The 16,041-nt window shown below is 42.2% G+C and overlaps 1 protein-coding gene across 1 annotated transcript; it reads right to left on the bottom strand.

Annotated features, from left to right (window-relative positions):
* Nucleotides 1–621: 621 nt before the first annotated feature.
* On the bottom strand, nt 622–15,073 carry C1H10orf88 (chromosome 1 C10orf88 homolog). The gene is made up of 6 exons (XM_028868388.2): nt 14,804–15,073; nt 14,006–14,212; nt 13,054–13,126; nt 10,212–10,418; nt 3,932–4,386; nt 622–2,977 (listed from the first exon to the last, which is right to left on the bottom strand). The coding sequence occupies exons 1-6, from the start codon at nt 14,965–14,967 to the stop codon at nt 2,743–2,745; spliced, it is 1,341 nt and encodes a 446-aa protein (XP_028724221.1). The 5' UTR covers nt 14,968–15,073; the 3' UTR covers nt 622–2,742.
* Nucleotides 15,074–16,041: the final 968 nt, after the last annotated feature.

The following is a 16,041-nucleotide window of genomic DNA, read 5'->3' as shown; positions in this document are numbered from 1 at the left end:
ATCCCCAATCATACAGAGCAGTGAGGTAGCTCCAGACATGGTGGGACCAGGAGGTGAGTTCTGCATCTTAGGCCTAGTCTAGCAGGGACAAGATCTGAGAAACACCCATAAACTCAGACCTCCACGTGCACATCTGCACACACCCAAAGACAGACAGACAGACAGACAGACAGACAGACACACACACACACACACACACACACAGTGCAATGTAGAAACTCTAGTTCATCTCACAGAGAATTTCCTTGAGCACCCCCTGTTCTACAATACTGGGCTCTGCAAGAGAAGATTTGGGTGCACAGGCTGGAGAACCAGTTCAGGAGGGAAAGTCATGGCCGGTAAACACCACGCTAAATGAGATTCAGGCTTCAAAGAGACGCAAGCAAGACACAGAGATGAGCAAGGGTCCTTAATATGAGCAGCCGGGACAAGGGACACATCCTTGGTGTGAAGACCTTTAAATGTCTCCCAGGGTCATCAGAGGTAGACGGGGAGACCATGGGCAGTTAAGAGCTGCTGGGGGCCAAGTCCAGGAAGGTCTCAGAGAAGGCCTGCTAGTTCTACTAGGTGTTAGCAGTTTCTTATCACCGCCAGATAAAGAAATCAGAGATAAGAAGAGGAAAGAGAGGACAGTTTTATTACAGAGCAAAAGTACACACAGCGGGAGGGAGGACTTCCCGAGCCCTGGCGCACAGGCTCTTCTTGGTGGTCATATTTTAAACTATTTTGACTAGGAATATTTTCTTTGTCACATCAGGGTGCACAGCACAAGACCAAGCATGATGTCCACAATTAAAGGGTTGGTTTGTTTGTTTTTTTCCCAACCCAAAGCCCAATTTGATGTTTATGGATCCCATATCAAGCTGTTATCTGCATCTGGAGGTTCTGCTACCAGCCACTAAAAAAGTCAAGAGACAGAAAAGGGAAATGGTTTTGTTTATACTTTTCACCAGAACCAGGGGATCGTGGGGATGGGGAGATGTTCCTTTCTCCCGTCTTTTCCTATAGCAGTGTTACAATCTACAGAGAAGAAGAAACAAAAGCTAGGAAACAAGTATACATAGGCATGTGTAGGCCCAGCTGTGAAATAACTCATCGGAACTGTGAGCCGTCTTTTCTGACAGGTTCTGTTCTAGTGGCCTTCAGGCCGTTCTCATCCCCAGCACAGGATTTCCTGGAGACGCTGTAAATCTTCAGGGTCCGTGTTACGCTATGACAGACATCGCATAGTTTATGGGATGTATTTCCATCTTTCACACTTCCTGCTTTTCTATAACTGCTTCCCATGGGCCCTTCCTGCTCCCTGATTAGTGCCTATGTCACAAGGACCAGAGGTGAAAATGCAGGCTTTGGCAGTGGAGAGGAGGCTGGAAAGGTGTGTCAGACTGAGATGGAGAAGGTTTCAAAGCCTTCAATTAGGGGTCTCATCCCATCTTGCTGACCTGGGCAGCCCCAGCTAATGATTTATGGGCTGAGGGCACTACTAAGTCATGGATGGTATTCTGTAAGAACCACAACTACCAAAAGCTGCAAAACCATGGACTGGAGCCGTAAGCGAGTGGATTACTCCTCACGGATCAGGAAGTGCATCTTACATCTGCACATGGTATGACTATCCTGCCAACCATAGCCCAAACACCAGCAAAAGTGTGGTGTGACCTACGTGCTATGTCACCTCTGCCGTGATCAAAACCAACAGGCATTTTAAAGAACAGTTTGCTAAAATGATGGACAAGTAGGAAATATCCCTGTTCTTACAAAAAGAGGAGAGAGAAAAGAAAGACGAAAGGAAGAAAGAAAAGAAAAGAAAGAGAAAGAAGGAAAGAAAGGAAGAAAGAAAAGAAAAAGAAGGAAGGAAGGAAGGAAGAGAGAAAGAAACAATATAAGCAAATTAGCTAAAAAGAGTTCTATTCACTTCCAGGTGATCTTAAGAGCAGGTGCATTTAGGTACAGCCGTATTACCGAAAAGGATGTAAGTTAGTTCTGAAAATTCAGTCTGCTGAAGATTACAAACCCCTAGATTCATCTATCTTAATCCTCGTTTTAGAGTCTAAGAATGTCACACATCATACATGCTAGAAAAGGCCTCTGGGAGAAGAAACTGTCAGTTCCAGAAAAGAATTTCCTTCCATTTTCCCTGCAGCACCACCCCTGAAATAGTGGGATTGAAAATGAGCAATCTACAGCGGCGCTGTAATGAACAACAGCGCTACCCCTCGCTCTGTAAACTATCCCAGACAGCCTGAGCTCTGCACATATCCATCTCCGAGAAACAACAGGAAATGTAAACTGGGAATCTGAATGAAAGAGTTCAGGTACCCAACTTTCCAAAAATAATTAGAAAAAAAATCATAGCATTACTTTTCATACTCCTGAGACTATATTTTATAGGTAGGTATCTGTATAAATAAAAAATTCACTTCAAACATATGTAATATACAATACAGACTAATGAACTGCATTAGAAGTTCTTACACATCCCAAACACTTGAGCAATACACGTACACATTTCTGTAAGAATGAACTATGGCAAGCAAAATAACTTAGGACTGCATCAGGGTGGCTGTTGTGCACAGACCTGGATACACAGTAGCAAATGCCATGAAAATGAGCACTGAGGTCACCATGTAAGACAACGATCCTTCAAAGGACATTCAAGACTTGATTTCCATAACCTTTTTGGATTTGGGCTTTGTAATAAATATGTAATAAATATCTGCAATAATTGTGCATGTCGATAGCTTATCTCTCTCCATTGGAAAGTCTTTCCCTGGAGTCATAGTGTCTTAGAGGCATCCCTGGGGGTGGGGAGTTGGGATTTCGCAGCAAGTCCACTAACAAAGCCATTTTAGCATCTATGTGCTCCTGGAGCTGGTAGATCCTCTCATCAATGTGGTCCATAAGCTTCTTTTCCATCAGTTCCATGTTTTTAGAAAGAATCTTTTCCAAGTAGGAGCAAATAGGCTGTTCTTCCATCCTAAAAATAAAAATTTTAAGTATATCAATTTTCTCTTTTATGACAAAAACAAGAAAGTGAGCCAGCCAAAGAGCAGACAAGATGCACCACTTGCACTGGTCTCTCCAACCGCTCTCCCCATGGCACACTGTCAGCTCTAAAGCTACAACAGTGGCCACAGTCCTGAATGCACAACTCTCCTATTAACTGCTCTGCCTAGTCAGACGACCGAGAACAGAGAGCAAAGGCAATCAAAGGATAAGCTGAGGCTGGGCTCTGTTGCTTGAGTGTTTTTCCAGCATGCAAGAAGCCTTGGGTTTAATCCCTAGGGCTGCAGATGACCAGGTGCAGTGGTAAGGGAGACAGCCCAGTCACTAAAAGAACTGCCTTGTAAGCATGAAGACCCAAGCTAGATTCTCAGAATACAAATTAAAAAGTAAAATTACAATACTGAATGCTGGGACTGAGGAGATGGCTTAGTTTGGAAAGAAATTGCCATTCAAGTATGAAGACCTGAGTTCCCATCCCCAGCATACTCCCTAAGAAACCTGCTGCTGTGGCCTGCTGAGGAGGCAGGGAGATGATGTCCGACTGGCCAGCTAACCTTGCCAAATCAGGGAGCTCTGGACACAGCAAGAAACCCTGTATAGTTTTTTACTATAAACAAGCTACAAAAGTAATCTGTTACAATGGCATGCATAACACACCAAGTCAAAAACTGTAATTCTTACAGTTCTTCCAAATTCAAGCCCATAGCTTTGTATTGCAGCCCTGAAACTGTACAACACCAATTCCAGACATCCCCTTTAATGCAGTCAGTCCACTCTATCCCATTCCTAGTAAGTGTGTCAACGACAACTGTAACTGCTGGCAACAGCTCATCGGGTAGTGCACCCGAGGCAAATCTGTTTCCCTTCATCTTCCTCTCCCACCTACCAAGTCTCAACTCTAATTGCTTTAAGAGAAAATACTTACGAAACACCAACAATGCTCTCTCGGGGCTTGGAGACGTTTTCTTGCCACCTGGCATTATGTCCCACACGGAGATGGTTCACCTGACTACATAAATTCTGCAGGAAAGGCAGCAGCTCAGAGTTGGGCGCGTTTGAGTTGCCACTCGCCTTCTTCGGTAAGAAAGAAGACACTGCGTTTTTAAGATCACTTTCGAGAAGGGAATGGTTTTGTGGTACAAGGTGACACTCATCGTGGTTTGTGGTATTTCCTTCTCCAGGCGGCTGTGTGCTTTTATCAATAAGAGCCTTTAAATTTTCAGAGATGGCGGAAGGTGTCAATCCAGTTCTAAAAGGAAACGGTGTAGAGGACGCCTTATCTAAGACTCCTGAAGAAGGCGAAGACTGCAGTGCGATCAGATGTTTGTATCCTGTGGTTCCCAACATCGACTGAAGCTCATCTCCAATGGGAAGACATTTCTGAGCAAGGAAAACAAGGGAAGAGTAAAGAGTGAAGGCTGAGCTTTGGAGTCCTGCTAGAAGTCGGGCACTGTGCATTGTTTGGTTGATCATCAAATGCATCCCTGTATCCCCATGAAGAAAGCTGTTACTGTTCAATGCTAAGGAGAGGAAACCAAAGGGATAGGTTACTGCCCTCGGAAACCAGACAGTAAGTGGCAGGGTTGGGACATAAACTTCCTTTAATCATTTCAGTTGCTTCTCCTAAGGAACATATTAAAATATACACTACTATGATAGTAAAATACACTAACAGGCTATAATGTTTTCACTACTAAAGGCTTCCTTAAGACAGTAACATATAAGATTAGTCAGAAGAGTTGATCATTTTCTTTTAGATTTTTTATTTTTATGTACATATGCACATATATGTACCAGGTATGTGGAGGTGCCCACAGGGGTAAGAAGAAGGTGTTGGCTTCTGGAACGGGAGTCATAAGCAGTTGTGAGCCACCTGATATTGATGCTGGAAACAGGACTCAGGGCATTTGTAAGAGCAGCAAGTATGCTTGACTGCTGAACAATCTCTATAACCCCCAATCAATTACCTTCTCAAAATTCAACCCAAAATGCCCAATTTTCAATATATTTTTCAATATATGCCCAATTTTCAATATATATAAAACTATTCATTTTACCTGGTCCTATCTTTTACGATGAGTTTTCATGGAAGTTACATGGTGGACAGTTGCACTATAGGAGTAGATGTTCTATGGGTATATCTGTGACATTTTTGATGACTGAAATAACCTACTCCGTGGCTGGTTGCTTTAAAAATTTCTAGGATAATGAGAGTTATATTCTGGGGCCACAACTAAACTCATAAGAAGACCCTGGCTTATCTTAAAAGGAAGGCTGACCACTTTCCTATTATGCCTTTCAATTTTTCTAGTAAAGAAAAGTAAATGACCTCCAGTCTAACAAACACTGTCAAGACAAGTGACTTGATTTCAACTTCAAAACCTAGACGCCAATCATGGACTTTAAAAAAAAAAAAAAAAAAAAAAAGGATTATCATCTCCCATTATGACTAGACAACAGCTTTTTGTTTGTTTGTTTGTTTTTTGTTTTTCAAGACAGGGTTTATCTGTGGAGTTTTGGTACCTGTTCTGGATCTCACTCTGTAGACGGGGCTGGCCTGGAACTCACAGAGATCTGCCTCCCAAGTGCTGGGATTAAAGGACAGCAGCAACATTAAAGGCACGCACCAACGCTGCCCAGCTAGTCAACAGTTTTTGAGAGATAGGTCCACAAAGTAATCACCAAGATTAGCTGAAGAAACTACGTTAATATATTCATCTAAATATTATTATTAAGCCACACCAAATCTGCAAGGCATTTATCCAACAAACTTTTACCAGAAATCTTGTGCTAAATTCCATTTCAGGCATAAGACATATGTCAGTGAGCAAACCAAATTAAAATCCCTGACCTCACATGGAGCCTACACGACACATGAGCAGGTGGTGCCTAGAGGGGAAGAGGGAATATATTATAGGATGGAGATGATGATAAATATTTTAGGGGAAAATGTCAAAGAGGAAAGGAGGATAATGGCCAGGAAAGTAGAGGTATGTAGGAAGGGGTGTCTGTAATAGACAGTCTCCACCTAACTCCTTTTACTGAACTTCATTTTCAAAAAGGCTCTTTGTAGAGAAATGTTACCCTGTTGTCAACTTATCCTGTTCTACTGAACACCAGTTTTGAATAAATCTTAATATATTCTTTACACAATCATAACATCTGACATCTTTCCTTTAGCTTGAAGGAGCTTCATTTAGTCATAATGAAAATGCCACTTCTCCAGGGAACTGAACTACACATACTAATAGTAATGGTATTTACACTATAGTCCATGTCAAAACTATGGGGTTGCCATTAGTTTAGCAGAAAAAAAAAAAAAATAGATAATCAGAAAAGGAAAAGTATTTGTTAAAATAACAATAACAATTAGCCAGCAGAAACATAAAGTGCAGTAATGGAAAACAGATTCCAGACTCTCTGGTCACAGGGTACATGGTAGTAACCCATCACCATGGCTGTCTTTTCCATGTGTTCCATACATAGAGAAAACTCAAGGACACACCACCAACTGTTGCCTTGGTTACCTCTGGGAAACAGAAGGACAGCACCAAGAACACTGCTGTTTTTCATCTAATAACTTTCTTTGAGTGAAACTTGTGGAATAAAAAAATTATTATTAATAGAATAAAACCAAAAAAAAAAAAAAAGGAATTTTTTTCCCAGAGTCAAGTTTTTGAAACATAGAAATCAGTGTGCTGATTATATTTAATTCCTCACTCTCCTTTAATCATTTCCATAATCCTTCCATAGTTGTCTTACTGCTTTTTTACATCTCTACTAAGAGATAATATAATACACATGAACTTTGCTCCAGAAGTCACCATTAAAAGTATTGATTTCTGCCAGGTGGTGATGGCGCACACCTTTAATTCCATCACTCAGGAGGCAGAGGCAGGTTGATCTCCTTGAGTTTCAGGTCAGCCTGGTCTACAGAACAAGTTCTTGGACAGCCAGGGCTGTTACACAGAGAAACCCTGTCTCAAAAAACAAAAAATAAGAGACTGGAGAGATGGCTCAGTGGTTAAAAGCACTGACTGCTCTTCCAGAGGACCTGGGTTCAATTCCCAACACCCACATGGCAGCTAACAACTGTCTGTAACTACAAGATCTGACACCCCCACTCAGACATACATGCAGGCAAAACACCAATGCACATAAAATAAAAATAAATTACTTAAAAGAAAGAAAGGAAGGAAGAAAGGAAGAAAGAAAGAAAACAAAAATACTTATTTGTGAATTCTACCCTGTCAGATTTAGTAGGTAAAAAGCAAGGGCCTGGATGCAACCTTCTGAAGACATTACAAAGGACTCTGCATTCCATGGATCATACTTTAAGAAAAATCAGACTAGCCAGACACAGTGGTGCACGCCCTTAATCCCAGCTGTCTCCAGGTAGGCAGAGGCAGAGGCAGGAGGAAGAATGTCTGTGAGTTTGAGCTCAGCCTGGTCTACAAAGCAAGTTCCAGAACAGCCCACACTACATAGAGAGACCTTGCATAAGACAAAAGAAAGGAAAAAAAAAAAAAAATCAAACTGCCATAACTTCTAAAAAGGGACAAACCTCACAAGTTGACAAATATTTCCATTATCCTCAATATTCCTTTATATATCCACCTTCTAATTTCCTCTTTATGTCTAAACTTCTTGGGAAAAAAATGTTTGCATTCAATACCTCCCAAACCCAGCTACTACTAACCCTCCATAATGTATTTTATATCCTATTGTTATCTAAACTCACTTCCTGAAGCACTCAAAGAAGTATTTATATGATAAGCCAAACCTGAAAATGTGTGTATATACACACAGTGCCACAAACAAAACAGACGACTCTGATTGCACTTGTAAACCCAACACTCAGCATTCTCACTTTAGTGAGAAAAACAAAAACAGTAACTAAAAAATACATAACAAAGTGGTCAGAAGGGTGAAAATGAAACTATGATAAAGATTAAGAGGGTTGTGCACTATAAATTGGGTGACAAGTCTAATTAAGAATATAATGATTAAGGTGAAATTAGAATAATAAGAAAATAGATATCAATAATATCACAGGAGGAGAATTCTAGCCAAAGAAAACAACTGAACACAAAGGCCAGGGGGTAGCAACACGTCTGTATATGTGAGGAACAGGAACATGAGAATGTCTGGAACAAGAGATCCAAAGATCTGTAGCCAAGATGAGGAGGGGAGGAGGGCCAAGATAATATAAATATCTAGATGCTTACTAAATGCAAAGACAAGTGGTCAGAGCTTTACACATGAAACAGGGAGCGTAGCTTCCCTTTGAGTCCATTCTGCTTGGGTGCTGAGGGTGGGCTGTGGCTGGGCAGAAGGACCGGCAGGAACCTAAGGAACCCAAGTGAGATCATGCTGGACAGGAAACAAAGCAGAGACTGCCATTTGTTTTAAAATGCTTTTGTGGTTCTGAAATCTTAGATTCCCCTGGTTCCTTCCTTTACCCATACCCCAGGACTATGCTGACTTCAGCAGTGAAACCATGCAGTATTTACAAATGTTTTCAGTATTTTCCTTAAATTTCCACATCAATCCTGTGATCTTTACAGTAGCATCTCTTAAATTTTCTAGGAGACAATTTCCTTATAACAATACATGGCTGACCCTGCGGAGGGAGCCAGAACTACTGAGTGACAGGACAAGAGCTCAGTGTCAGCTAACCTGGCGTTAGAGCCTCTCTCTGATGGCATCTGCTACTTGATAGCGCTGGCACCTCCTGTTCTGGGCCTCCGTCCTCTCCCCATATTTTGCTAAATGTAGCTACTCTCCAAGAGTCTTGCTTTCCAGTTTCAGACTCTTTGTTCACAGGGTTTCTACTGTGGGTACATTTCCCAAACCTCCTTTGTAGCCAGCCACCTCCTCTCTCCTGATCCTGTCTGCAAATGCCAAAATATCCTTCCAGGCAATCCTTTGTTCCCAATTAAATTTGATATTCCCAAAATTAGACACCTTTTACCAAGTGTCCTCATCCCTTTGGTTCCATTTATATTTCTGGTTAATGCCATCCTCAAAGCCTCAATTTCTCATGTGACTTTATTTTCTCCTTCAATAGTGGTATTAAGTTAACTGTCTAGTCCCAATGACGCCATGCTTCATGGTTTATTAATCTTGCAATGCAGTATCATGGTACAACACTTAGTCTGCACCCCATCACTGCTCACCTGGGTGAGGGAAATCACATACAGCTGGCCTCTCTGATGTAGTCTTACTTTCTTTTGATTTACCTTCCACATAAGAGTGGAATAAAATCTCTTTTAAAATAGGCCAAAAACATTTACAAACTTAAGTGATCTCTGTGCTAGATCTCTATGTCCAGCACAAATCTTTAAATCTCTCCTGTCTATTTACTTCCTTTCACTTCTTAGCTAGGTCCCACTCCTTCTAGCACTGAAGATCTTATCCATTACTAGCATTTCTCTAAAATAACCAACCTCTAGATGGACCTGATTAGCCCTACCTTCCTCTCTAATTCCAGATGAAATGCCACTTACTTCAGTACATCTTTCTTAATCTCATCAGTCCCCAGGTACAGTGTTTAAAGACTGGCTACACACTATCTGATCACCTTTATACAGTCAAGAGAAAGCAAGCCAGAGTCGTGTTCACTGCTGAATGAACACATAAAATGAATTCAGGGAAAACTGAAACTATGCAGTCAGAACATTTGTAGAAGGGCAAGTCTACAAAATGTGATTTTTATAAAAATTAAAAATAAATGACAGTTAAAACAACAGTAGAAATTAAGAGGAAAAAAATCAATATACTATATTATCATATTAAAGGTGGCATTAAAAAATGTTTGGTTGTTTTTTTTTTTTTTGGAGGAGGGGCAGTGTGTGTGTGTGTGTGTGTGTGTGTGTGTGTGTGTGTGTGTGTTTGGGAGCAGGGGAGCTCTGAAATCAGGATTACCTCAAGTTCTCACCTTCCGCCTCTTTGGGACAAGGTCTAAACCTCTTGGTATACACCAGACTAAGCGGCCTGTGAACATCAGGGGATTCTCAGGTCTTCACCTCCCATCTTTTGGTGGGAACACAGGAATTACAGGCCTGTTTAATAATGCTTCCTGTTTTTACATGGACTCTGGGGATCCAAACTCGGGTCCTCAGGCCTGCACAGCAAGCCTTTTCCCACTGAGCCAGCTCCCCACACCAGCATTTTAAAATTCAATAAAACATCTCTCTACTTGCCTGCTGCTGAAACCTAATCATGTTCATCAGCTGCTGAGCTCCAGGAGATAACTTTGACCCCATGGACTCCATTATGGTTTGGATACTGTCGAGGTCTATCCGTGATCCTAGAGCAGAAGAACTTGGTGAAGGACTGGCTGACCTTGGTCTCACGTGCACCACAACTTTACTGATGAGCACACACTGCTTTTCACCGAAGGACAGCAGCTATCATGAAACAAAAACATTCCAGGAAATGACAGTGGTATTAAAAACGATCATCACTTAAGGTGACTTCTTAGTACTACCAAAGCAAGACAGGGCGTTCAAGAGCCTAAAAATTAACTTCAAGTGTATTTCAAGTTTTCTTTATAGTAGTCAAAGTTAGAAAATAAATTCCAATGTATCATGAGGCAAACATAAATACTTAAACAAAGAAATCCTTCCCAAGCCATAGGATACCCATAAAGAATATGAAAGGTTTGTTTACTTGATTTAAGGAATTAAAAATAAGCCACAGCTGGCTGGGGGTATCACTCAGTGGTAGAGCACTTGACTACCATGCTCAAGGCCCCAGGTCTGAGTCCTCGGTATCACCGAGGAGAAGAAGAAACCTAAGAGCCCTTGATCCTAGCATTCCCCAGCTGGCTTTAATATTATTTGATATAAAATAAAAGTGTCCAGATGCCCATACAGCATTTATCTAAATCCGAACCATAATTCAGTCTTGTGTAGTTCAGAAATGAAGGGATGTCATGTGAGAACTACTTTATACGTGATAGCTGGTGACTTACATAGAAAGTGGAGTTCGGGGTGACTTTCTAACGGCAGCGGGGGGGGGGGGTAGGGTGGGGATATATGATACTCAGCGGTGTAAGTCAAGCTTGGAACCCGGCTCTCCTGGCTTTTATCATTACAGACTTTCCATCTTTGTTTATGGTGTCTTCCCACTCACTTTGGGGTACTGAGAGAATAGTAACCAGGGTCTCATGTGTGCCAGGTCAGTGCTCGCCACCAGGCCGTCCTCTCATCACTGACAGTTTGGGCTGTGCATGGTTCTGAACCCAAAGACGGTTCATATGTGGTATAAAGGGAAGGGTTAAATCGGACAAAACCCCAGTTTAGATTCTGAGTTCTGCTACTTTGTCACCAAGCAGTCCTGGGCACATGCTAAAAGTAAACCAGAGGACCGTAAGATGACTGCAGAGGTTTGAGCCAAAAGAGCCACTATGTATCACTGAGTAAGTGCTCAGAATTCTGAACAGGAACATTTACACAGGCTTTCACATAGGCCAGAGGGATTCCCCAATTGAAAGCTCTCTTCAGACTAACACTCACTTCCATGGAGCAGTAACTTTTAAAAATTATTCACTTTGGGAGACACATAGACTCCTGTCACAAAGACACAGATCAGTAAAAACCCAGGCTCTACAAACTCTGAGTGTGGTCCCTAATACATGATAGTCCTCAACAGCTAAGGAAATGTTCATTAAATTTATATTCTACCTCGTTATTACCTCCCTTCTTTCATCTATGTATTTTTATTTTTCAGTTTCTTCAGACAGAATCTCAGGGAAGCACTGGATGGTCTGGAACTCAGTACATAGATCTAGCTGGGCTCAAACTTGGGATGTTGCTGAGTGCTGGGATTATAGGTGTGTGTTACCATACTGGGATCTACTGTCTTCTGCATGTTGTGTAATCCCAAGAGCCTTTTTCATCATTGACTACAGTATATTTTGTCTATTTGTTCTTTGAGACATGGTCTCTCTACATAGCCATACCTGTCCTAGAACTTGCTATGTAGATCAGGCTGGACTTGAACTCATAGAGATCCACCTGCCTCTATCTCTGCCTCCCAAGTGCTGGGAATAAAGGTCTATACCACTGGTGACCAGAGACTACAGTATATACATACAGTAAATCTGATTATCATCTGTCTTGTCCCACTAATATATAAGCAACATGGAGGCTGGCACTTCCATTTTCAATTGATATTCCTAAGCGCCTAGTGCAATGTCTGTTATCAATAGGTACTAAATATTCACTAGATAAACTAAATCACTTAATTTACATGCCTTTACAAGCTGTTAGATATTTCCACTTAAACTGACATCGGAATAACCAGTTCTGGAAACTGGGCTCTTCAATGAAAATCATTTATTTTTTTTTTTCTCATCTTAAAATTAAGTCTTACTGTCCTCTGTGATAATAAGCACATAATTTCAGAGATAAAAAGGACCTAAGAATAAAGCTAGAACCCATTAATTTTCCTCTTAAAGTAGGTCCAGATAGTTAAGAAAACTGACATTACCCAAAGCACTCGTAGGCAACAGAGCTGAATTAGTATTTCTGACTTGCCTTGAGTTTTCCAACTCAGTACCTAGTCCTAAACTCTGACAACATCATTAATGTTTATCTCAAGAATATTTTCTGGCTAAAGACAGCAGTCTAAATTCCTTAAAATGTCTGGCTCTCGTTTGAACTTTTCCTTCATTCTTAACATACAGGGCCAGGTTTGCTTCTGCCTTTTTTGGTACTACAGTTTTAAAGAAAGATTTTTAAGATGTTCTCAGCTGAGCTTCACAATGCTTCAAAATACAGTACTACTATATCAACAAAACATTTTCTATAACTAAGAAATTACTCCACTTTAAAGAGAATTTCAATGTCAAAAAGGATTGATAGGTTTGTTGTTGTTGTTTTAGAAAATAATATCCCTTTACAAGCTAACTAAACATTTCTGAACTAAACCTAGGGACCAAGTTGGACTAATTGTACTACCAAACCAAGAGAAAATAAGTATGTATAGAACAAAAACAATTTGATTAACTTTAAATCTTAAAATTTAGTGATGACTTACCTTTATTTTACAAGCATGTGTGGGAGACTCCAATTTTAGGTATTTTTTGTACAACAGAATCTTTTCATGTTCACTAAAATGAAAAAATTCATTTTAACAGCCAATGATTACAAGCATTAATATATACTTAAGAACAAATGTTTCCTGGGATTCTCTTTTCCTGGTCAGGCCCAGGGAGTAAGAGGTTCCTGGCTGTGCTGCACTGCTTGGAGGAGCTGTATCTCCCACTTACCAGCTAAGTGAGAAAACTAAACTAAGTAGCACAGGGCATATTTAAAAGTTCTGTACATACGACTACTATTTCTAACATGCATACAATATAAAGAGTTTGGATTATATTGATAGATTTGGGCAGAACCTTGTAAAGAGACTAGGAAAAAAAATCACAAATTGTCCGTCTTATAATAGGTTAATGAGCACACTGATGTGGCAGTCTTAGGTTGATATATCATTTATAAGGAGCTTTCTAGAAGGAAGTATATTCAGGGTTTCAGAATGTCTCGTTGTTGTAAAATAGACCCCACTGAGATAAATGAGAAAAAAGAATCCTTTTTTGTTTGTTTGTTTTTGAGACAGGGTTTCCTCTGCATAACAGCCCTGGCTGTCCTGGAACTCACAGAGATTCTCCTTAAAGGTGTGTGCCACCACACCTAGCTGAGAAACAAGAATACTTACCAGGACTTTAGTCTAATAAAACTCTTCCACTAATTACCAGCAACCTACCAGTTCACTTCCAGTTAATTAGCCCTAAATTTCTGAATTTATAAGCCTGCTCATCTGCCCTGTCTTTTGAATTTTGAAGGCTTAGTGGTCTAACCTATACTTACTGGTATGTTTTTAACTTCTCTCCCCTAACCTCTGGTGTCAATGTTAGACTATCCACAAATGTTGAAAGAGCTAAGAATAAAGGCACTGATTCAGACTAATGCTTTCACCTGGACAAGTCACAAACCTGTCATCCAGGACAGTGCAGACATTCTTGCCCCGACTGGTTCCACAATACTCCTCTCCTAAGTATACTTCCATGTTTCTTGCTGAACTCAGAATGCCAACAGAAAGGATTTCTTCACCCCCATTAGGTCCACACTTCAGGTAAAGGAAGCAGGGATTTTCATCTCGGGGGCTCAAGCTGCTCTTCAGACTCACCAAATCAGGAGGGCTGAGAAGGAAATTGATAAAACATCACACAGAGAACTTTTCTGAGTAGAACCATAACCCATCTCTTCAAACTCACTTCTACTTGCCCTGAGAGCCAAGAACCTTTCCCAACACCAACAGATGCTCCACAATGAATTCATAAAGAAGGGAGGTTTGAGGCGTCGAGCATCCTCTTCCACCTTTCCTAGACCGTGGTCATTCTACTCAAATCTCTAATTAATCGCAGTCAATTAAAAACGTTCTCAGTGTGTAAAGAAAAAACAACGATATGTTTTTTTCTAAGTTGCCGTGGTTCTTTATGGTTGGACTTGTCCCGCTCCAGTTCCCCTGAAAAGAAAGTTGGCTGGTTTCGGGGTGGTGGCGAGGAGGGTTCTAAACAGGAGCCTGGGGAGGTGTTCCCGCTGACTCTAGGATCCTGAACCCGAGTTTCCAGCCCTCTCCGTCCCAGCGCGCAGCCCTTGCCCGCAGCCTCGCCCACCTCCCGGCACCGCTCCCTCAGCCCACCCCAGCCGGCCCCGCGGCCTCGCTCGGCTCCCGTCCTCCTCCCCGCTCCTCAGCAGCGTGGCTGTCACCCGGCCCCGGCCCGGCATACCCCGGAGCTGGCGGGGCCAGCAGCGGCTCGAAGTTCAAGTCTTGGGCACCTGGCCCAATCCGGGTAAGAAGGAGGCTTTGGGTCAGCGCCCCGCACGCCGCATCCCAGGACGAGGTCAGCGTCGGGCCGCGGTCCAGCCCGGGATCTTCGATCGCGGTCTCCATTCTGTCTCCTCCAAGCCCAAGCAGCGCCGGAACCTCTCTCGCGGAGCTTGCGTTTCCTTCAGTGCCGAGCGGAGGTGAAGGTTCAGTACAACTTCCGGTTCTTTTTTTTTCTCCTTCAAATCCCGGGAAACCAACTACCGTAAATGCGCATGCGCATATCTTCTGCCTTCTAAATGTTCAAAATCTTAGCGGGATGCGATTGAGGCTGTCGCTTGTGACTTTCTCGCTCCCGTCGCAGGTGCCGTACGCATGCGCGATACTCTGCATGCGTAAACGAAGAGGTTTTTTCGACGTTGGCTGTCAGCCGACCAGCGATGGTTTGGGGGCGGACAGGGCGGGTTGGGGACCCTGAGGGTAGTCCCAGAGCAGATAGGTGCAATCTCCTTAGTTCAAGCCACCTTAAGACTAGCTCCCAATCTGAGGACCTCGGGAGAGGACGCCAGTGCCCTTCCTACGCCAGCCTGTGGAGTATATGCTGCTCGGTCGCATTTGGGGTAATGCGACCAGGGTTGATCAAGTGTTATTCCACTCCGCACGTCACCCGATCGTGGAGCTCGGCATTTAGCGCCGCAGAATACTGTTAGGTGACAAAAGGCATTAAACAAACAGCTGAACCAATGGTGGAACTGAGATCAGGCTCCTGGGCCTCAGGTGTACCCCTGTCCAAAAATGTGTTTGTCTTCTGGCAAGAAAAAGATAGTCGAATGTAATTTTCTATAAGCAGTCACCAGAGTGTATGTGAAGTGCGTTCATCAAGTTTGAAGGAGAAATCAAAGACTCAACATAAACAAAATCCAGAAATAGTAACCTTTAATTTTAAAAGGCCCACTGTGTGAGTATTTCATTCCTTTTCTGTATGTTACAGGGTTGAAAGTCTTTATTCCAGCCAGCTGCGACCTAGGTGTGGCCCCGAGTGTCCAGAACACAGGTTTTTAAAGACAGGTCTTAAAAGTTGAGGAACCTCACTCAGCAGCTGCAGGACTTCGAAGAGTAAGCAGTTTTAACAGAAGCTGAGATAACCTTTAGCTGGCTGAGGAGGTTCCGCACAAACAGGCAGCTAAGGTGAATGGTTAG

Source organism: Peromyscus leucopus, chromosome 1 (genome assembly GCF_004664715.2).
Source record: "Peromyscus leucopus breed LL Stock chromosome 1, UCI_PerLeu_2.1, whole genome shotgun sequence".
NCBI classification, from domain to species: Eukaryota; Metazoa; Chordata; class Mammalia; order Rodentia; family Cricetidae; genus Peromyscus; species Peromyscus leucopus.
Note: the sequence above shows the minus strand (reverse complement) of the source record. Positions and strands in the feature narration are given on the sequence as shown.

What these genes read in the sequence shown, in the direction of transcription:
- C1H10orf88 (XM_028868388.2), bottom strand. Translation starts at nt 14,967, where the DNA reads ATGGAGACCGCGATCGAAGATCCCGGGCTGGACCGCGGCCCGACGCTG. An exon ending in CTGGCCCCGCCAGCTCCGGG is followed by an intron (nt 14,213 to 14,803) that starts GTATGCCGGGCC and finishes TTTCCTTCTCAG; the next exon opens with CCCTCCTGATTTGGTGAGTC. An exon ending in GAGAGCATTGTTGGTGTTTC is followed by an intron (nt 2,978 to 3,931) that starts GTAAGTATTTTC and finishes TTTTATTTTTAG; the next exon opens with GATGGAAGAACAGCCTATTT.